The 21678-nt window shown below is 57.6% G+C and overlaps 3 protein-coding genes across 4 annotated transcripts in view; 1 reads left to right on the top strand and 2 right to left on the bottom strand.

Moving 5' to 3' along the window:
• The window catches only part of LOC308235274 (uncharacterized protein), a gene marked incomplete at its 5' end in the record, with an annotated part of 59761 nt that extends 51276 nt beyond the window's left edge, over positions 1-8485 (bottom strand). Inside the window, 4 exons of the mRNA XM_080644035.1 lie at positions 4335-5349; positions 6466-6592; positions 7877-8203; positions 8471-8485. Of these exons, the coding sequence (XP_080500161.1) occupies positions 5306-5349; positions 6466-6592; positions 7877-8203; positions 8471-8485 (513 nt within the window). The 3' untranslated portion in view covers positions 4335-5305. The remainder of the gene's footprint in view (positions 1-4334; positions 5350-6465; positions 6593-7876; positions 8204-8470) is intronic.
• Positions 8486-10298: 1813 nt separating this feature from the next.
• LOC308234857 (uncharacterized protein) lies at positions 10299-21642 on the bottom strand. Of its 2 annotated transcripts, none has more exons than XM_080643268.1 (4): positions 21406-21642; positions 17118-17244; positions 13837-13932; positions 10299-12830 (listed from the first exon to the last, which is right to left on the bottom strand). In XM_080643268.1, exons 1-4 carry the CDS (start codon positions 21418-21420, stop codon positions 11086-11088), a joined length of 1983 nt encoding a protein of 660 aa, XP_080499394.1. In that variant the 5' UTR covers positions 21421-21642; the 3' UTR covers positions 10299-11085. The 2 variants fall into 2 exon arrangements, with proteins under 2 accessions (XP_080499394.1, XP_080499393.1); XM_080643267.1 differs by having other exon boundaries at positions 21205-21407.
• Positions 19215-19827, top strand: LOC308235704 (cytochrome c oxidase subunit 6A1, mitochondrial-like; the record flags this gene model as incomplete). Its single annotated transcript, XM_080644741.1, has 1 exon — positions 19215-19827. Exon 1 carries the CDS (start codon positions 19510-19512, stop codon positions 19825-19827), a length of 318 nt encoding a protein of 105 aa, XP_080500867.1. The 5' UTR covers positions 19215-19509.
• Positions 21643-21678: the final 36 nt, after the last annotated feature.

Consider the following 21678-nt stretch of genomic DNA (forward strand, 5'->3'; position numbering starts at 1 on the left):
CTGCCCTAAGGCTTCATAAATGACCTCCTTTAGGCCCTAAGCCTTCATAAATGACCTCCTTTAGACCCTAAGGGTTTCATAAATGACCTCCTTTAGGCCCTAAGGCTTCATAAATGACCTCCTTTAGGCCCTAAGGCTTCATAAATGACCTCCCTTAGACCCTAAGGCTTCATAAGTGACCTCCTTTAGACCCTAAGGCTTCATAAGTGACCTCCTTTAGGCCCTAAGGCTTCATAAATGACCTCCTTTAGACCCTAAGGCTTCATAAATGACCTCCTTTAGGCCCTAAGGCTTCATAAATGACCTCCTTTAGACCCTAAGGCTTCATAAATGACCTCCTTTAGGCCCTAAGGCTTCATAAATGACCTCCTTTAGACCCTAAGGCTTCATAAATGACCTCCTTTAGGCCCTAGGGCTTCATAAATGACCTCCTTTAGACCCTAAGGCTTCATAAGTGACCTCCTTTAGACCCTAAGGCTTCATAAATGACCTCCTTTAGGCCCTAAGGCTTCATAAATGACCTCCTTTAGACCCTAAGGCTTCATAAATGACCTCCTTTAGGCCCTAAGGCTTCATAAATGACCTCCTTTAGACCCTAAGGCTTCATAAATGACCTCCTTTAGGCCCTAAGGCTTCATAAATGACCTCCTTTAGACCCTAAGGCTTCATAAATGACCTCCTTTAGGCCCTAGGGCTTCATAAATGAAGTCTCCACATTTATCAGACTTACGCTCCTCACGGGCCGAGACAGTGTTTGCAACAAAGAAAGATTTCAGGGAACACCCGCTGTGCTCTCGGGGGGGGAGGGCGGAGGGCAGAGCGTGTGCACTGAGTCAGGCGAAGGGACGAGGCCATGTCACCCCAAGCCCTGCTGTCCCCGCCCCCAACAGCATCATGAGGAAGTGCCCTGGGCTCGCAGGGAACCGGAGAGAAGCCACAGTGCTCTCCTCTGTGTCACACCTACTTTTCCCCCGCCTTTACGTCGGGTTTTTGTTCTTAAACACTCTTGTGATTGCTTTTCCGTGCTCGCTGAGGGCAGCGCTGCAGCTGAAGGGTTTTGTCAGGGGCCCTGGCCCTCCCTCTCCATCAATTTTCAGATGCAGAACGAGGTCCCCACTGACTCTCCCACTTCCAGTGACTCTTCAGGGGACAATGGTGACGGGTGGCCTCCGGTGTCCTCCCAGCGACGACCCCTGCGGAGTTCCTGTGGTAACCCCTCTCAGATGTGAGTAAGAGTTCCTGCGGGCCAAGGGTTCTTCCTGGCAGTTCCACCGCAGGGTCTCCCCCAGTAGGAGTCCTCGCACGTGACGGAGGCGTCCCCTTGCAAAAGGCCTGTCCACGTCTCCCACTCGCAGGGCCTCTCCACCCCGCGCACACTTCCGGGCTGGGTGAGGGCGAGGGCGAGGGCGAGGGCGGCGGGGCCACAGGCACCACGTTGGCGGGCGTCTCCCCGTGGGACGCCTCGTGTGCTGAGTCCCTCGGAGCGGCCACGAAAGGCTCTCCCTCGGGTAATCTGTACACCAAAGGGCTCCCCAGGGCGGGCTCTGTTATCTCGGGAGAACAAACAGCCCCCAACATGCACAAGGAGGCGCCGCGGCCCCCCCAGACCCACTGCCCGCAGGCCTCTCGGGGTGCAGCCTCCTGACGAGTGAGACCAGCTGGCACGGAAGCTCACCCGCCTCCCTGCACCCACATGGAACCTGCCCCGCGTGGGACCTGGATTTTGGACGAAAGCAGAGCGGCTCCAGGGGCTCACCCACTGCGCACTCTCCCCAGGCGAGCCTGCTGCCGCCACCCGAGGCCCGGCTGTGGCTGCGGGTCCCTCCCTGATCACCCCCTCTCTCTGAGCGCCCCCCTCCCTGATCACCCCCTCTCTCTGAGCGTCCCCCCTCCCTGAGCGACGCCCTCCCTGAGCGTCCCCCCCTCCCTGATCACCCCCTCTCTCTGAGCGCCCCCCTCCCTGATCACCCCCTCTCTCTGAGCGTCCCCCTCCTCCCTGATCACCCCCTCTCTCTGAGCGTCCCCCTCCCTGATCACCCCCTCTCCCTGAGTGCCCCCCTCCCTGATCACCCCCTCTCCCTGAGCGTCCCCCTCCTCCCTGATCACCCCCTCTCCCTGAGCGTCCCCCCTCCCTGATCACCCCCTCTCTCTGAGCGCCCCCCTCCCTTATCACCCCCTCTCTCTGAGCGTCCCCCTCCCTGATCACCCCCTCTCCCTGAGTGCCCCCCTCCCTGATCACCCCCTCTCCCTGAGTGCCCCCCTCCCTGATCACCCCCTCTCCCTGAGCGTCCCCCCCTCCCTGATCACCCCCTCTCCCTGAGCGTCCCCCCCTCCCTGATCACCCCCTCTCTCTGAGCGTCCCCCCTCCCTGATCACCCCCTCTCCCTGAGTGCCCCCCTCCCTGATCACCCCCTCTCTCTGAGCGCCCCCCTCCCTGATCACCCCCTCTCCCTGAGTGCCCCCCTCCCTGATCACCCCCTCTCTCTGAGCGCCCCCCTCCCTGATCACCCCCTCTCCCTGAGTGCCCCCCCTCCCTGATCACCCCCTCTCTCTGAGCGTCCCCCCTCCCTGATCACCCCCTCTCCCTGAGCGTCCCCCCCTCCCTGATCACCCCCTCTCCCTGAGCGTCCCCCCCTCCCTGATCACCCCCTCTCTCTGAGCGTCCCCCCTCCCTGATCACCCCCTCTCCCTGAGTGCCCCCCTCCCTGATCACCCCCTCTCTCTGAGCGTCCCCCCTCCCTGATCACCCCCTCTCCCTGAGTGCCCCCCTCCCTGATCACCCCCTCTCTCTGAGCGTCCCCCCTCCCTGATCACCCCCTCTCCCTGAGCGTCCCCCCTCCCTGATCACCCCCTCTCTGAGCGCCCCCCTCCCTGATCACCCCCTCTCCCTGAGCGTCCCCCCTCCCTGATCACCCCCTCTCCCTGAGCGTCCCCCCTCCCTGATCACCCCCCCTCCCTGAGCGCCCCCCCTCCCTGATCACCCCCTCTCTCTGATCACCCCCTCTCTCTGAGCGCCCTCGCAGGCCTCAGTGCTGCCTGGGCACCGGCCGCCCCTCCCGGGAGAGGTCACTGCAGCGCAGGGCAGTGCCGAGTCTGGAGTCTGACCTGCTGACGGGCAACACCCTGTTCCTTAAGCCCTTTCCCTGCTCCTTCCCTGCGGAGACCCTGGGACCTGCTGCTGTGAAAGTCTCCAGCGCAGACGCAGACCGCCTGCCCCCCACCGTGCCCAGCGCTCATCTCCCCATCTCCCCGTGGGAACCGTCACTGGGCTTCCCGCCCTGGGACGGCCCTCACTGCTCCCTGGCCGCCCCCCGGAGCCCGGGACACTCCCCGAGGGACCCGGCCCTGGGGCGAGGCTGCCTCCTGTGGGCTGCTGAGAAAGGCAGGCTCTAGGGCAGGTAGTGCCAGCCCACCCAGCGGGACTCCCACCCCCTGGCCCCCTGGCAGCGCCCGCAGACAGGCCCCCCACACCCGGCTGCTGCTGGCTCTCCCGGGAGGGCCCGGGGCTGCCCAGGAGCCCGCCCACCCGCCTGCCCACCCGCCTGCAGGCACAGGCCTCACGCCCCTTCCCGTCTAAAGCAGTGACAGCGTTCACCGCACCAGCCTCTCCGCGTGACCCGCCTGTCGCTGTGTGGCCGCTGCCCAGGTGGCGTCCCCGTGGCTCCGCCGGGTGCGGGGATGTCCTTCAGCACTGGACCCTGCACGTCACAGGAGCCAGCCTCCGGCAGGGCCCTGCCCTGGCGCTCAGCTGCACCGGCTGGGTACCAGCAGCCGCACCCTCCACCCCCGCCAGTGCCAGCGACCTGGGGAGGAGAGAGCTGGTGACGTGCGTGGCTGACGGGGCCTCCACAACCAACATGCCCTGAGACAGCCGGGGACCGACCTCGGGGCCGCGGGCAGAACACGGGAGCGGGATCAGGATGAGGCCGGGCCGGGGGCCTCAGGGGTCACAGAACGAAGGACACGCCACAGGGGAGAGGGTGTGAGGATGGAAACAGCCCGGCCGGCGTGGCTCAGGGGGTGAGCACCGACCTGTGAACCAGGAGGTCAGGGTTCGATTCCCCGTCAGGGCACAGGCCCGGGTTGTGGGCTCCATCCCCAGTGTGGGGCGTGCAGGAGGCAGCCGATGATTCTCATTTTTTTAAAAAATATATTTTATTGATGTTTTACAGAGAGGAAGGGAGAGGGATAGACAGAAACATCGATGAGAGAGAAACACCGATCAGCTGCCTCCTGCACACCTCCTACTGGGGATGTGCCCACAACCCAGGTACATGCCCTTGACCGGAATCGAACCCGGGACCCTTCAGTCCGCAGGCCGACGCTCTATCCACTGAGCCAAACCGGTTTCGGCGATTCTCTCTCATTGATGTTTCTCTCTCTCCCTCTGAAGACAATGAAAAAACTGTATCTATATATACACACACATGGATGGAACAGTGCGAGGAGGGGAGGCTCGGTCTGCAAACAAGGCCAAGGCCACAGCCCCGTGACGGCCGAGTGCCGTGAAAAGGCCACAGACGTCTGGCTGCAGCTGGACGCTAGTCTCCAGGGGAGGGAGGCACGGGGCCAGCCGCCCGTTCAAGGGCAGCCGGTGTGCGGAGCAGCGCCCCGAGCACCAAGCCGAGAGCAGACGAGACCCAGGGCTGGAGGGGTGGGGGGTGGGGACAAGGAACCCCAGGTCAGGGCCGGACTGAGCAAAGCCGGACACGGGCCAGGAGCATCGTCCCGCACGCCCGAAGGCCACGGGCTGAGTCCGAGCCAGGGCACGCACCTGGGCTGCAGGCTCAATCCTCAGTCGGGGCACGTACGAGGCGCCTGGTCCACGTATCGCTGTCACATCCGTTTCTCTCTGTAGAAACACACCCTCGGGTGAGGGTGAGAACGAGACCGACCAAATCAAACCAAAGCCAGCGGGGCCGAGGAGCAGGATGCGGTTCAGGGATGGGCAAACTTCTTGACTCGAGGGCCACCATGGGTTCTTAAACTGGACCGGAGGGCCGGAACAAAAGCATGGATGGAGTGTTTGTGTGAACTCATATAAAGTCAAAGTAAAGGAGCGGAGGGGAGAGCAAGAGAACCGGATAGAACCACCGGATCCGGCCCGCGGGCCGTAGTTTGCCCACGGCTGGGTTAGCCACCGGTGCTGACAGGACACGCGGGGACACGCCACAGCAGGCAGCTGGCGCCACGTGAGCCAGCCCTGACGCGCCCTGAGCCATGCTCCCCACAGGGACAGGCCTCCCCGGTCTCCTCCGCGGGGCCTGGAGCTGCGCCCACCTTCTCAGGAACCCGGGCTCTGCGCCTACTCCGCGTGGCTGACCACGGGGGACCTGGAGACGGCGAGTCCTGAGGGGGAAGGAGGGCCGGTGAGTGGCCGGCGGTGGCCCAGGGCGACCCTCCCCACAGAGAGAAAAGCGAGTGTCAGAGAAGATCTCGTAAGAAGGTTCTGCAGGAACTGATCCCGTCAGGGCCTACAACCCCCGGGGCAGTCGGGGGCCTGGGGGCCGAACCCAGGAACAGAGAGGCTGGGGATTCAGACAGTCACACCCCCAAGGGGTCGCCCGGCCACCTGGGACCTGCTGGGCCGACTGCGAGACTCGGGCCCCCCGATCCTTCGTCTCCCCGCTTCGGGCAGGAGACAGACGTGGGGCTGCTCGGAGAGGAGAGGCAGCGCCCCGTGGCCAGCTCAGGACTCACATCCCCTCCTCCAGGGAGTGGGAACGGTGCCTCGACAGACCCCCCCGAGACGGAAAGCCGCCCCTTGGGGGGATGGGGAGAACGAAACCCAGCCCCGGGGACTGGGGTTCACACCACCCGCTGGCATCCGCGCCCACGGAGTGGGGCTGAGCCTAAACACTTTCCTAACCGACAGAAGATGGCCAAAAACGGTGGGACAGCACTTCTGGAAACGGGTCCGTGTCTCCCGCCCTTACACAACTGCCTTGTTGCCTGCTTACGAAGACAACATGGCAAGAAACGGGAAGGGCCCCGGCCGGTGTGGCTCCGTGGATAAGAGCGTCGGCCCGCGGACTAAAGGGTCCCGGGTTCGATTCCCGTCGAAGGCACATGCCCGGGTTTCGGGCTCGATCCCTAGTGGGGGGCCTGCAAGAGGGAGTCAGTCAATGATTCCCTCTCATCACTGATGTTTCTAGCTCTCTCCCTCTCTCTATGAAACCAAGAAAAACATATTAAAAAAAAAAAGAAAGAAACCGAGGATGGGCTCTGACCAGCCCCCGACTGGGTGTGTGACCTTGAAAGGAGCTTCGCCCCCAGTCTGAGCCCTGAGGTGAGACGCCACCCCTGGACAGCATGACCCCAAGGTCACAGAGACCTTGCGCTGCAGGTGCCCACTGGGATGTGCCCGATGCTTGGCCCACAGAACCTGTGAGATAATCCAGGTGTTTTCAACCCAGAAGCTGGGGGGCTTTCCCGCGTAGCAACAGAGGAGGAACCGGGACTCACCCAGGGAGGACACGAGGGCGAAGTTCTCCAGCATCACGTCGCGGTACAGGCGCCGCTGAGCCTCATCCAGGAGCCCCCACTCCTCCCGGGAGAAGTACACGAACACGTCCTCGAAGGTCACACGGGCCTGAGGGACGGGGACAGTTCAGCCCACAGGCAGCAAGGCCTCCTCCCAGCTCTCCCTGCTCACCGGGCCTCCCTCCCAGACCTCCCTGCTCACCGGGCCTCCCTCCCAGACCTCCCTGCTCACCCGGCCTCCCTCCCGGACCTCCCTGCTCACATGGACCTCCCTCCCGGACCTCCCTGCTCGCCGGGCCTCCCTCCCGGACCTCCCTGCTCGCCGGGCCTCCCTCCCGGACCTCCCTGCTCGCCGGGCCTCCCTCCCGGACCTCCCTGCTCGCCGGGCCTCCCTCCCGGACCTCCCTGCTCGCCGGGCCTCCCTCCCAGACCTCCCTGCTCGCCGGGCCTCCCTCCCAGACCTCCCTGCTCACCGGGCCTCCCTCCTAGACCTCACTGCTCACATGGACCTCCCTCCAGACCTCCCTGCTCACCGGGCCTCCCTCCGAGACCTCACTGCTCACACCGGCACCCCGGGTCCCCGTCCTCCCCGGCCCCCAACTCAGAGAAGACCCCAGGCCGTGGCCGGCTAGCGCCCGCTGTCCCCTCACACCCTCTGATCACCGAGCCCAGCGCAGAACGGGGGGCAGAAATAGACTATTGGGGAGCAGCTATCATTGTAGGAAATAGGAATCATGCTCTGTTCACCGCGACCGTTCTGCTCTGATTCAAGAAAACACATCCTGCCGAAACCGGTTTGGCTCAGTGGATGGAGCGTCGGCCTGCGGACTGAAGGGTCCCGGGTTCGATTCTGGTCAAGGGCATGTACCTTGGTTGCGGGCACATCCCCAGTGGGAGGTGTGCAGGAGGCAGCTGATCGATGTTTCTCTCTCATCGATGTTTCTAGCTCTCTATCCCTCTCCCTTCCTCTCTGTGAAATATCAATAAAATATATATATATAAAAAAAAAGAAAACACATCCTGACTGGGCTGGGAGCTGCCCGGGGGACCTGAGAGCGCCCCTAGAAATGCAGCCCGTCCTCCCCACCGTCATGAGAAGATGAATAATCCAGTTGCAGGAACCCGAGCCCCCAGCCCTGTGAAGACCGCCGGCCCACACTGCCTGTGAGCTGCCCACGCGGCACACCCTTTGGCCTCCTTCCCCACGTGACCTGCGTCCTCCCACCCAGTGCAGGCAGCTGGCTAGTGGTGGGGGCCGAGCAGATATTCACGGGTGACCCGCCGCGCGCAGGACTGGAATAGGCGGCGCTCAGGTAGCATTCAGCCCCGTGTCTGCTGCACCGGCTCAGGCAGCGACAGCAGCCCGGGCCCTCGGACTGTCCGGGTGCGGTACCGTGTAGCCTGCGGGTCTGGCAGGAAGGGCCCCCACACTCCCCCGCCGGCCGGTTCTCCTGGGGTCCCCGGTCGCCCAGGCCCGGGCCTCCCAGACCCTTCGGGCAACTGGGGGGCTCCGAGGCCGTCGGTTCCCACGCTCCCCGCTCTCCCTCCCTCCCTCCCTCCCGCCCGCCCGCCTCACTGCCAGTCTCCGTTCCGCCGCCAGGGGGACCCCGAGGAATGAGATGTGCGTTACATCAGCCCCGTCCTCGGCTCCCCAAACTTTCACGCGGGAAGCGCCGCTCGCTCCCCAAGCTGCCCCGCCAGCCCCGACTCCCGCCCGCGGCTGCACGTCCCCGTAAGTCGCAAGGGAGGCCCTGGTCACGCCCCACCCGGTCCCACCTCCAGGCCTTCGCACACGCCTGTGCCCGGGACCGGGCCGCCCTGCCCGACCTCATTCCCTGCGCACAACCCGAGGCCCGGACGCTGGCCCCTGGCCCAGAGGCGACCCCTTCCAGGGACGCCACAACCCCAGGCCGCCGTCATCCGCGGGAGCAGGAGCGGGGACCACGAAGGGGTGACAGGGTGAGGCCCCGAGGGACCCCACACTCACCTGCGCGGAATTCATCAGCGCTGCCGCCCCAACCGCGGGGCCGAGTGGGCGGCGAGGGGCCCTGGGAGGCAGGTGACCCCTGGTGCGTGTCTCCCTCCCGGCGTCAGGGCGCAGCCTGTGGCGGTTGGGGCGCCGGCCACGGAGCCGGAGCGGGTGTCGCCGTCGCACAGGCGCGGGGGCTGCGGCCACGTCACCGTCTCCCCCGGCTCAACCCCACGGTCGCGCCCACGCGAGGCGCCTGCGGCCACGTGGTCATGAGCCAACCAGCAACAGCCAGCGGGACTCCGGAAATGCACAGGAAGTCCCGCCCCCCGCCGCAGGAAACGCCCCTCTCCTGTGCCTCCATTGGCCCAGCGCTAGGCAAGGCAGTCTATTGCGCCTCCGAGCGCATGCGCCGCTTCTTCTCCATGGCAACCCACCGCGGTGCGGCTGAAACAGACCGGAAGTACAGAGCCAGGTTTCCAAACATAGGGACGGGGTTTCGCTTTCTATAGGAAACACCCCCATTTCTGCGCCGGGGCTGGCGGGGCTCAGTGGTTGAGCCAGGAGGTCACGGTTAGAGGCTGGATTCCCGGTCAGGGCACAGGCTAGGTCCGCAGTGCGGGGTGTGCAGGAGGCAGCCCATTAGTGATTCTCTCTCATCAGTGATGTTTCTCTCTCTCCCTCCCCCTCTGAAATCAATGAAAAACTCTTATTTTAAAGAAACACCCAAATTTCCGTGAGCCTGGAGGCCATGCCTGCCCTCACATCAAGCTGTCCGCAGGACCTTGGTAGCTGTTGGAAAAGCGGGCTCTGTGGTCCCATCCGGACCTTGTGAATCAGAAACGCTGGGGGACATTGGGGCACTTTGCTTCAAGGAAATCCAATCCTGTGATGCTCACAAGTCTGAGAACCTAGGGGGCCACCCAGACAACCACCGGGAATACTACAGCGGCAAATACTTAGGCCCTGGGGGGGCGGAAACGCTCGTAAAAATTGTCACGTATTGCTCAATAAATAAGAACATTAGTGCCTCCTTATGGGTGGTTTCGCTTCCCTAAGTTTTTTTTTTTTATTTTTTTACCCACAGTCATCCACCATCTGAAAATATTAAATGGAAAAGTCCAGAATTAATTCATAAATTAGACTGCAGGATGAAATCTCACACGGTACCTGTTCCAGCTCACCCAGGACATGAATCATCTTTTCAGCATATCAACACTACCTATAGGAAATATGTACAGGAAATAAAACATATAAAGGGGGGTTCAGGACCATGCTTGATTTCAGGCATCCAATGGGGCATTGTGTGTTTCTCTGACTTTAACATTATTCTTTAACTTAGTTCAGCCGAGTGTTTTCTTTCGGCTCAAATGCAACCCCGAGAAAATTGCTGAGATGGAAGCCTCTCGAAGAAGGATGGAAGGAGCTGAGAAATCACAATCAGAGGGTATAATTGGGATCCCTCTGGGAAGGTTTACAGAGCGACACTGGCATCCTCACCCCACAGAAAAACAGAGGGGCCGAAACCGGTGTGGCTCAGTGGATAGAGCGTCGGCCTGAGGACTGAAGGGTCCCGGGTTTGATTCCGGTCAAGGGCGTGTACCTTGGTTGCGGGTACATCCCCAGTGGGGGGTGTGCAGGAGGCAGCTGATTGATGTTTCTCTCTCATCGAGGTTTCTGGCTCTCTATCCCTCTCCCTTCCTCTCTGTGAAATATCAATAAAATATAAAAAAAAAAAAAAAAAAAAAAGAGGGGAAAAAAACAAACCAAGTAAATCAAGATGAAGAATGCCTTTGGGGTGGTTAAAGCCATATGAACAAACAAAAGCCATGACATTTTTTAAAATTTCCAATTCATTCATACACCTTTTTTCCATGTTTTGTCATTTTCAACAGGAAATTTAAGCCTCATAGGCTTCTCCTGTACGATACGTACATCTCAATATAACAGCATTTCCTCTCTTAAGCCTTCCTATTTCTCATAGACTCGTGCTGCTCACAGGTAGAAACAATGTTGTAGAACAAAAAGCTTTCCATCGGTGTTTTCAGACATACCCTCAACTGTTTAACTCTCCTGATACTGGACAGCAGTGAATGTATACACAAGACAAATAGCAGAATAAGGCCTTCTGATGTCTGAAACAATCCTGCCTGTTCCCCATGTGACGTAAGGGATGACAGATTGCCATAGGCTTCTCCTCCTGCTTCGTTTAAATATCCCTGAGAATCAGATTTCGCAGTGTTAAACTGCAAAAGATGTGGCTGAAGGTTTTGCTAAGTGCACAGCAGAGATCGGATCACTCTCTTGGAGGAATTCTCAGATGCAGAATAAGATTCTAGGCCGCGTCATTCCCAACGTGACTCGTTAGAGGACAACCAATAGCCTGCAGCAGGCTTTCTCCCAGGGAAACCTGGGGGATTCTTTGGTATAAACGACCAGATTCTGGTAAAATATTCTCCACAGTGTTTACATTCAAAGTTTTCCCACAACAGGAGTTTTTCAAGGTTGACTGACGATTGTCCACTTGGGAAGGGTTTTCCCACTTCTGTTCTATTGACAGGGTTTCTCCCAGAGTGAACCCTTTGATGCTGACTGAGGGATGAGCTGTGACCAAAGGCCTTTCCACACTCCATTCACTCACAGGGCTTCTCCCCAGTGTGGATGATGGCGTGTCGGATGAGGTTAGTGCTCCAGCAGAAGGTTTTCCCACATTCCATGCACTCATAGGGCTTCTCTCCACTGTGAACCCGCTGGTGCCTCGAGAGGCCTGACCTGCGGTTGAAGGCCTTCCCACACTCACCGCACTCATAGGGCTTCTCTCCGGCGTGGATGCTGATGTGTTTGATGAGGTCTTTCCTAGCGCTGAAGGCTTTCTCACATTCCTTACACTCGAAAGGTTTTGCTCCAGTGTGGGCCCTCTTATGCACGATGAAAGTGGAGCAGTGGGTGAAGGCCTTGCCACACTCAGCGCACACGTACGGCTTCTCCCCGGTGTGGATCCGCTGGTGCCTCTTGAGGTACGACCTGTGGTTGAAGGTCTTCCCACACTCGAGGCACTCAAAGGGCTTTTCCCCCGTGTGGATGATGGCGTGTCGCATGAGGTTTGCCTTCTGGAAAAAGGCTTTGCCACACTCCATGCACTCATAGGGCTTCTCTCCCCTGTGAATCTGCTGGTGTCTTGTAAGGTACGACCTGCGGTTGAAGGCCTTCCCACACTCACCGCACTCGTAGGGCTTCTCTCCGGTGTGGATGCTGAAGTGCCGAAGGAGGTCTGACCGACTGCTGAAGGCTTTGCCGCATTCTTTGCACTCATAGGGTTTTTCTCCAGTGTGGGCCCTCTTGTGCACGATGAACGTGGAGCAGTGGGTGAAGGCCTTGCCGCACTCACCGCACACGTACGGCTTCTCCCCGGTGTGACTCCGCTGGTGCTGCTTGAGGTGAGACCTGTGGTAAAAGGCCTTCCCACACTCGAGGCACCCGTACGGCCTCTCTCCGGTGTGGACGACGTAGTGCTGAATGAGGTCTGTGCTGTCGCAGAAGGTCTTGCCACACTCCTTGCACTGGAAGGGCCTCAGTCCGCTGTGAATCTGCTGGTGCCACGTGAGGTGGGATCTGCGGTTGAAGGCCTTCCCACACTCCACGCACGCAAAGGGCTTTTCCTCCGTGTGGATGATGCAGTGTCGGAGAAAGCCAGTCTTATCCCGGAAGGCTTTCCCACACTCTTGGCACACAAAGGGTTTCTCTCCGGTGTGGCTCCTGTTATGCAGGACCAAATTGGAGCGGTGGGTGAAGGCCTTCCCGCACTCGCTGCACACGTAGGGCTTCTCCCCGGTGTGGACCCGCCGGTGCCTGGTGAGGTGTTCCTGGCGGCCGAAGGCCTTCCCGCACTGCAGGCACTCGTAGGGCCTCTCCCCGGTGTGGATCACCTGGTGCTGCAGGAGGTGGGTGCTCTTGCTAAAGGTCTTCCCACACTCGGTGCATTCGTAGGGCTTCACCCCAGCGTGGATGTGCTTATGTCGAACCAGGAAGCATTTCCTGTTGAAGCGTTTCCCGCACTCCTCACACCTGTAGGGCTGTTTCCCTTCGTGAATAGAGGGCCCGTTCACTGGTCCCCGGGGGGCTCGTGTGGGGGGAGCGTCTGCACCGACTGGCTCCTGGACAGTCCTGGCGTGCAGACCATCGTCTCGCCCGAAACTGTCACGTTCAGGACTCAGTTTCCCGGGGAGCTTGTCTCTCGGGTGCCCATCCTGGTCCTTGCCTTGCCTCACCTGGGTGTCCCCTAAGAGTCGCCGAGTCAGTAGCTCCTGGAGTGAGATGCCCTCAGACAAGGCCTGGTGGGAAGGGGGAGGCTCTGTGGTCTTGGGTTTTATGCCGTCACCTGAAGGGAATTCGGAATTCAATAAACAAAAGGGTTTATTGGTGATGGGAACACAGAAGAAATGAAGTCACCATTTCAGTGAGAGCAAAGGGAAGAAGACAGCGGTCTGTACCTGCTGTGTTTTCACATCTGGGTCATGGTTCGTGGACTCGTGAAACCCTTGGAGGGGAGACTCAGAGGGTAAGGCCCGCCAGGGGACAGGGTGTCAGAGAGCGGGGGCGGGTGCCGAGTAACGAAGACACTGTGTGTGGTGACTCTGCTCAAAGCAAGAGCATCTCAAGGTGCTCCCGGGGCCAGCGAGGGGCACCCGCAGCCGGGACGGAGTCAGAAGGACGGGAGGCTTCCTGCACGGGCCGCCTCTGAGCCGAGTCCTCCGGGCCGTGTGTGGCAGAAGTGGCCACCCCGAGGAAGCGGGAGGCCCGGCGCAGCCTGCCGGGGAGGACTGGGAGGATGAGAGGAACACCTCCTCTTACCACGTTCGGTGTGGCGCCAGACGCCGCGCATGAAAATACCAGTGTACGTTAGCTTTTATTTTATCTTATTGTATTTCTTATCCTAACCCGAGGATATGTTCACTGATTTTAGAGAGAGAGGAAAGGAGAGAGAGGGGAGGGGGAGACAGCGACTGGTTGCCTCCCATATGTGCCCCAACCAGGGATCGAACCCAAAACCTAGGCAAGTGCCCTGACTGGGAATCAAACCCACAACCTTTTGGTGCACAGGACAATGTCCAATCAATTGAGCCACCTGGCCAGGGCTGGCTGTTAGCTTTTATTATGGGCTCGTCACATAATGTACTTGTGGACCCAGCCGGGAGTGGTGAAGAGTGTGACAGGGCTGGAGAGGAGGGACAGAAGGAGCCCCAGTTAAAAGGCTCCCTGCTATCGACCCACCAGAGGCCAAACAAGGAGATTCCCGCCAACACCCGGGGCGGCCGTCACCTCGCCGCTACCTCGCCTCTGTCTGCAAGCGGCCGTGACCCACCTGGCCGGCTGTTGGCACCCACCTGGGCAGGAGCTGGGGGAGAGTCCTTCCCTCCACGTCTGTAACTCGGGGCTGTGCTCCCACGGGGAGATCAGCTCTGGTTTGGACAAAGGACAACCTGTTCGTGGGAGAGAAGGAGAAAACTGGATCTGGGTGAGAAAAAAGAAAACCTCTCCGACCAGGCGGGACTTCCGGACGCGGCGGAGACTGGGCACGGAGCTGCTCCCGTCCCCGCAAACCGAACGCTGGGCCCCAGAAACCCACTGCAGAGTCACCGCGCAGGAAGACACAGGCCAGCATCTACTGAGGAAACTGAATCCGTAATTAATCACCCTCCAAAGGGAAAAGCAGGGCCCGTGGGTGAATTCTACCCAACACTGGAGGAAGAGATGATAACAGTTCCCTACAATCTCCTTCAGAGGTAGAAGCAGAGGAGCTATTTCCTAACTCAACCCGGGAGGCCAGCGTTACCCTAACACCAAAACCAGACAAAGACGGTGAAGAAAACTACAGTCTCTCTCGTGCACAGAAATGCAAAAAATCCTCCACAAGATAGTAGCAAATCAAACCCAACACTGTATAGAACATATACCGCAACCAAGTGGGATTTATCCCGGGTATACAAACCTGGTTGGACATTTGAAAATCAATGTAATCCATCACATTAACCGGCTAAAGAAGAAAATCATATAACCATATCATTAGATGCAGAAAGGCATTTGATAAAATCCAACATTCATTCAATAAAAAAACTCACACACAGAGGAGACTCTCAGCAAACTAGGACATAGAGGGGAACTTTCTCAAACTGATAAAGAACATCTATAAAAAACACTAGCTAATGCCGAAACCGGTTTGGCTCAGTGGATAGAGCGTCGGCCTGCGGACTGAAGGGTCCCGGGTTCGATTCCGGTCGAGGGCATGTACCTTGGATGCGGGCACATCCCCAGTAGTCGGTGTGCAGGAGGCAGCTGATCGATGTTTCTCATTGATGTTTCTAGCTCTCTATCCCTCTCCCTTTCTCTCTCTAAAATATCAATAAAATATATTTTAAAAACAAAAACAAAACACTAGCTAATATCCTAAATTAAAGGTGAGAAACCTGACGCTTTCCCACTAAGATCAAGAACAAGGTAAAGATGTCCTCTCTCACCTCTGTTTTTCCACTGAGCCAAACCAGCTAGGGCCTCACTCCTGTTTTTCAACATCATACTGAAAGTACTAGCTAATGCAACTAGACAAGAAAATTAAATCAAAGGCATACAAGTTGAAGAGGAAGAAATAAGACTGTCTTTATTGGCAGATGACAAGATCACCTATTTAGAAAATTCAAAATAATCAACAAAAGACGTCTGGAATTAATAAGCAATTACAGCAAGGCTGCAGGATATAAGATTAATGTACAGAAGTCAACTGCTTTCCTGTATACCGGAAATGAACAAATGGAATTGAGAATGAAAAACATGGCACATAAAAAGCTGCCTATGGATATTTAGAGCAGCTTTATTCATAACGGCCAAAACTTGAAAGCAATAGAGATGCTCTTCAGGAGGTAAATGGATAAAACTATAGTACCTCCACACAACGGATTAGTATTCAAAGCTAGAAAGAAATGAGCCGTCAAGTCTCGAAACACACGCAGGAACCTCAAATATATCTATTTCTCAGCGAAGGCAGCCAATCTGAAACTGTGTGAAATTCTAAAAAGCCCAAGGGGGTCAGTAACATAGATCACTAGTTGCCAGGGGTGCGTGGGGGGCAGGGATGAATAGATGGGGCAAACAGGATTTTTTTTTTTTAAATATATTTTATTGATATTTTTACAGAGAGGAAGGGAGAGGGATAGAGAGTTAGAAACATCGATGAGAGAGAAACATCGATCAGCTGCCTCCTGCACACCTCCTACTGGGGATGTGCCCGCAACCAAGGTACGTGCCCCTGACCAGAATCGAACCTGGGACCCTTCAGTCCGCAGGCCGACGCTCTATCCACTGAGCCAAACTGGTTTCGGCAGGATTTTTTTTTTTTCTTTTAACATTTTTATTGATTTCAGAGAGGAAAGGAGAGAGAGAGAAACATCAATGATCAGAATCATGGATCGGCTGCCTGCTGCACACCCCCCACTGGGGATCGAGCCCGCAACCCGGGCATGTGTCCCCGACGGGAATTGAACCCGGGACCCTTCAGTCCGCAAGCCGACGCTCTACCCATTGAGCCACACCAGCCAGGACGCAAACAGGATTTTTAGGGCAGCGAGAATACTCTACGATACTATAAGGATGGGCTCGGGACTTTCATCGTACATTTGTCCAAACCGAAAGGATGTACAACGGCAAGAGTGAACCCTGTGTCAACTACGGGCTCTGGGTGATTATCACGTGTCAGTGTGGGTTCATCAGCTGTAACACATGTGCCACTCCAGGGGGAATGTAGATAGTGGGGGAAGCAGTGCGGCAGGTGTGGGCACAGAGAGTTTATGAGCAACTCTAACCAGGGGTCCTCAGACTTTTTAAACAGGGGGCCAGTTCCCTGTCCCTCAGACCGTGGGAGGGCCGGACGATAGTTTAAAAAAAAAAAACTATGCCGAAACCGGTTTGGCTCAGTGGATAGAGCTTCGGTCTGCGGACTGAAGGGTCCCGGGTTCGATTCCGGTCAAGGGCATGTGCCCCGGCTGCGGGCATGTCCCCAGTGGGGGGTGTGCAGGAGGCAGCTGATTGATGTTTCTCTCTCATCGATGTTTCTGGCTCTCTGTCCCTCTCCCTTCCTCTCTGTAAAAATATCAATAAAATATATTTAAAAAAAAAAAAAAAAACTCTGAACAAATTCCTATGCGCACTGCGGGCCCGGGACGCGTCGGCTGCTAAGCAGGACAGGCAGCGGCACCCGGCGGGCCGGATCCATGTCCTCGGCGGGCCGCCTGTGGCCCGCGGGCCGTAGTTTGAGGACGCCTGCAACCTTCCTCTCAATTGTAAGTGTTAACCTAGCCCAGCCTGGCGCGGCTCAGTGGTTGAGCGTTGACCTATGAACCAGGAGGTCATTCCAGCTGGAATGCCTGCCTTCGGGTTCTGTGAGACACCCCACCTCCTCCCAACACACCCTCAGCGTTCGGCTGGGACCAAAGGCAAGCGATGCATTTTGCCCACCCCTCTCTGAGCTACAAGGAGACGAGGCAGGAAGAGGTGAGTCCAGACAATGACAAGCTGTGGGAGAAGGAACAGCAGACCACAGCCAGGCCTGGAGCCAGAGGACAGAGGGAAGGCAGGGACAGGCGTCCCCGACGTGGCAGAGTTGGGGAGCACTCACCCAGAGACGCCAGGAGCCTGCAGGTCTCCAGCATCACTTCCTGGTACAGGGTCCGCTGGGCCGGGTCCAGCTGCCCCCACTCCTCCTGGGTGAAGGTCACGGCCACGTCCTCGAAGGTCACAGACGCCTGGAAAGTAAGACAGAGGCAGCAGCGTTGGCCTTGGGGCTGCTGACGGGATCGGCGCTGTCTCTCTGGATGGAAAAGGTGCAGAGGGCCCGGCCGGCGTGGCTCAGTGGTTGAGAATCGACCTACGAACCAGGAGGTCCTGGATCGATTCCCGGTCAGGGCACATGCCTGGGTTTCCTGCTCGATCCCCAGTGTGGGGCGTGCAGGAGGCAGCCAATCAATGATTCTCTCTCATCGTTGATGTTTCATCTCTCCCTTCCTCTCTGAAATCATTAAAAAAAAAAAAAAATAGCCAAAGCCGGTTTGGCTCAGTGGATAGAGCGTTGGCCTGCGGACTGAAGGGTCCCCGGTTCGATTCCGGTCAAGGGCGTGTACCTTGGTTGCGGGCACATCCCCAGTGGGTGGTGTGCAGGAGGCAGCTGATCGATGTTTCTCTCTCATCGATGTTTCTAGCTCTCTATCCCTCTCCCTTCCTCTCAGTAAAATATCAATAAAATATATTTAAAAAAAAAAAATATATATATATATATACACAAATACATACACACACACACACACACACATATATATATTTATATTTAAAATACATATATAGCCCTAGCCGGTTTTGCTCAGTGGGTAGAGCGTCGGCCTGCGGACTGAAGGGTCCCAGGTTCGATTCCGGTCAAGGGCATGTACCTTGGTTTCGGGCACATCCCAGGTGGGGAGTGTGCAGGAGGCAGCTGATCGATGCTTCTCTGTCGTCGATGTTTCTTACTCTCTATCCCTCTCCCTTCCTCTCTGTAAAAAATCAATAAAATATATTTAGAAAATTAAAAAAAAATATATATATATATATAGAAGCAAAGGTCTTAGGACTTCAACTTAAAAAAAAAACCAAAAACAAAAACGTGCAGAGAGACCAAACGCCTCCTGAGGGCCGAGCTCTGTGCTGGCTCAAGGAGGAGACGCTGCTTTGCGCTGACAGCAGGGCAGGAGACAGCGTGCCACTGGAGGAGGGCCATCCGCGTGGGCTGTGAGGCAGGGAACGGTAAGGGCTGTACGATGTCAGGGGGAGGGGAACGAATACCGATGACAGCGGAAACAGTGCCAAGCGTAAGCACAGCGCCCGCACCGAAGACGCACGGGTCCTCACGGCGTGCCGCCTCGTGCTGAGGGCTCTCGCTGGTGTGTGACAGCGACGGGAAGCCCCAGCCCTGAAGTCACGCTGAGATGGAAACCTAACGTCCTAAGACCAGCACTTGCCTGCGGTGTGAAGGCGGCTGCTTCTTGTACGTGCCCTGACCAGGCTTAGAACCGCAACCTTGGCGTGTCTAGATGATGCTCTCAGGGGTCGGCAAACTCATTCGTCCACAGAGCCAAATATCCACAGGACAACGATGGAAATTTCTTTGGAGAGCCACATTTTTTAAACTTAAGCTTCTTCTAACGCCACTTCTTCAAAATAGACTCGCCCAGGCCGTGGTATTTTGTGGAAGAGCCGCACTCAAGGGGCCAAAGAGCCGCATGTGGCTCGCGAGACGCCGTTTGCTGACCATGGCTCTAACCAACCGAACGGCTGGGCTGGGACGGGTTGTTACGTTTCTGCGACTTAAGGACCGTGGTGAACTGGGGCAGGTAACTAACCCTCCAGGAGTTCTTGTCCAAAGCAGGGATCATACCAGAACGCGGCTCGGAAGACCAAGTTTAAATGAGAGGCTACATCAGCCGTGGGCAAACTACGGCCCGCGGGCCGGATCCGGCTGTTCTATCCGGTTCTCTTGCTCTCCCCTCCGCTCCTTTACTTTGAATTTATATTCGTTCACACAAACACTCCATACATGCTTTTGTTCCGGCCCTCCGGTCCAGTTTAAGAACCCATGGTGGCCCTCGAGTCAAGAAGTTTGCCCACCCCTGGCATGATGCCTGCCTGCCTGCCAGCCCACGGCAAGGACTCGATGCTTTCTGCTTGTTTTCTCTTTGTTCCCCCAACATCTCGGACAACGTCAAACAGACCCGCTTAGCTAATGTGGCCCGATTTCTGACACACACACACACAAAAAAAATGCCAGAAATTGGGCAAGCAAGGAAGGGGCCGTTGTAGCCGGAACTGCTGGGAAAGGCCTTCTCCACCTAGGTGATATGTGAGCACCGGCCAAAGAATGTGACAGGCCCTGGCCGGGCCACTCAGCTGGCCAGAGCATCCCCCGGACACACCAAGGTTGCAGGTTCGATCCCTGGTCAGCGCACAGACAAGAGTCAACCAATGGAGGTCTTGGTAAGAAAATGGCAACGGCGGCTGTGTCTCAGGTTTCTGGGCTGCTGGGTCGGTTGCGGCCACAGCTGGCGCGGCCTACGTCGAGTGGCACCCACTCAGCTCGCTTGTGGAAGGCCCTCACCTGCTTCGTGGCGCTCCCCGGGGTGGGGGTGAGCGTGCTGAACGTCTTTGTGAAGTCGCACCAAGGAGAGCACGAGAGACCCGAGCTCATCGCCTACCCCCATCTGCCCATCAGGACCAAGCCCGTTCCCCGGGGAGATGGTAACCACACTCTATTCTATAATCCTCATCTGAATCCGCTGCCAACTGGCTCTGAAGACGAATAAAGAGAACCTGGACCACTACCCAGTGGGGACCACAGCACTGGTCTGGACCGTACTCTGCACACGGACCAGAGAGGTGTAGGGGACCTTAAGCTGACTTCTTTCCTAATGTAAAATGATGATTATAGACGCAGGGGTGGGCAAACTTTTTGACTTGAGGGCCACCATGGGTTCTTAAACTGGACCAGAGGGCCGGAACAAAAGCATGGATGGAGTGTTTGTGTGAACTAATATAAATTCAAAGTAAAGGAGCGGAGGGGAGAGCAAGAGAACCCGCCGCTCTTTCGGCTCCGCGGGCCGGATAGAACAGCCGAACGGGCCGGATCCGGCCCACGGGCCGTAGTTTGCCCACGGCTGCAGAGTATACTGATCTCCCAGCTCTGCTTATGGCAGGAGATGGCTTAAATAAATAACTTACGTTGGCCATAAAAAAAAAAAAAAAAAAAAAAGAATCAACCAATGAGCGCATAAATAAACCGCAAGTAGTTCAGCCCTAGCCAGCTTGGCTCAGTGCATAGAGCCTCGGCCTGCGGACTGATGGGTCCCTTTGATTCCGATCAAGGGCACATGCCCAGGTTGTGAGCTCGATCTCCAGTATAGGGCATGCAGGAGGCAGCCGATCAATAATTTTTCTCTCATCATTGATGTTTCTATCTCTCCCTCTACCTTCCTCTCAGAAATCAATAAAAATATAAACACACACACACACACAAAACCCAGTCTCGTGCCCGAGCTGGTTTGGCTCAGTGGATAGAGCCTTGGCCTGTGGACTGAAGGGTCCCAGGTTCGATTCCGTTCAAGGGCATATGTCTGGGTTGTGGGCTCGGTCCCCAGTGTGGGGCCAATTGATGATTCTCTCTCATCATTGATGTTTCTATCTCTCCCTCTCCCTTCCTCTCTGAAATCAATAAAAATATTAAAAATAAAATAAAATAAAAGACACAGTCTCATCCAGCCTGTGGCTCAGTGGGTGAGCATCGCCCTATGAACCAGGACCCCAGGGTTCGATTCCAGGTCGGGGCACATGCGGGGAGGTGGGGTGGGGTTGCCATCCCCCATGTGGGGCGTGCAGGAGGCAGCCAATCAACGACTCTCTCTCACCGTTGATCTCTCTTCTCTCTCTCTCCCTCCCCGTCTCTGAAATCAATTTAAAATAAATTAAAAAAAGACACAGTCTCCAGGAAAAAGCCGGTGCAAGGACAAAGGTCGGGGAATGGAGAAGAACGAGGCACGGTCAGGCTGGTGCGCCTGCACCTCAATGGCCCAGCGGAGAACGGAGGTCAGAGGTCGGCTGGGGTGCGGGGGGGGGGGGTGGAGGTCAGAGGTCGGCTGGGGTGCGGGGGGTCTGGACCAGCCGATGGCGGTGGCGGCGAGATTTACCAGCGCGATGGGAGCCCTGGGCGGAAGCAACATTCCTTCGTCCCTCACGCAGCGGCTGAGGGCGCGTCCCGGACGCGACACTGCTCCACATAAACGACCGGGACAACGCCGGACCCCGCGGCCGACGCGGCCTCCGCCGGGCCAGGGAGCCCTCTCCGAACCGGGGGCGAAGCTGCGAAGCCCGAACCACCGTCCGCTCACCTGCGCCGCCGCCATCGCGGGACCCCGTGGGCCAAGCGCGGTCCGGACGGGCGGAGGCCGAGGTAGGTCTCACCGCCTCAGGCGACTGCCACCCCTTCCCGGGCAAGAGCGGGGTGACCTCGGCTGAGGGGCGCACTCCGAGCTCAGCCTCCGCGTGTAAGATGCACGCGAGGCCCCCCGGCGTTGCTTCCACTGCGGGAGAGAGCGACCAGGCACAGGTAGATGACGATTTCCCACAGACACCGGAAGTCCCGCCCCACCAGCGCGCCGCAG

Source organism: Plecotus auritus, assembly GCF_963455305.1.
Source record: "Plecotus auritus genome assembly, chromosome: 10".
NCBI lineage: Eukaryota > Metazoa > Chordata > Mammalia > Chiroptera > Vespertilionidae > Plecotus > Plecotus auritus.

Coding starts and splice junctions, on each gene's coding strand:
- LOC308234857 (XM_080643267.1), bottom strand. CDS start 21,237: ATGTTGCTTCCGCCCAGGGCTCCCATCGCGCTG. Junction 17,245..21,204: donor CCAGGGCTCCCATCGCGCTG/GTAAATCTCGCC, acceptor CTTACTTTCCAG/GCGTCTGTGACCTTCGAGGA. Junction 12,831..13,836: donor CTCCCCCAGCTCCTGCCCAG/GTGGGTGCCAAC, acceptor AATTCCCTTCAG/GTGACGGCATAAAACCCAAG.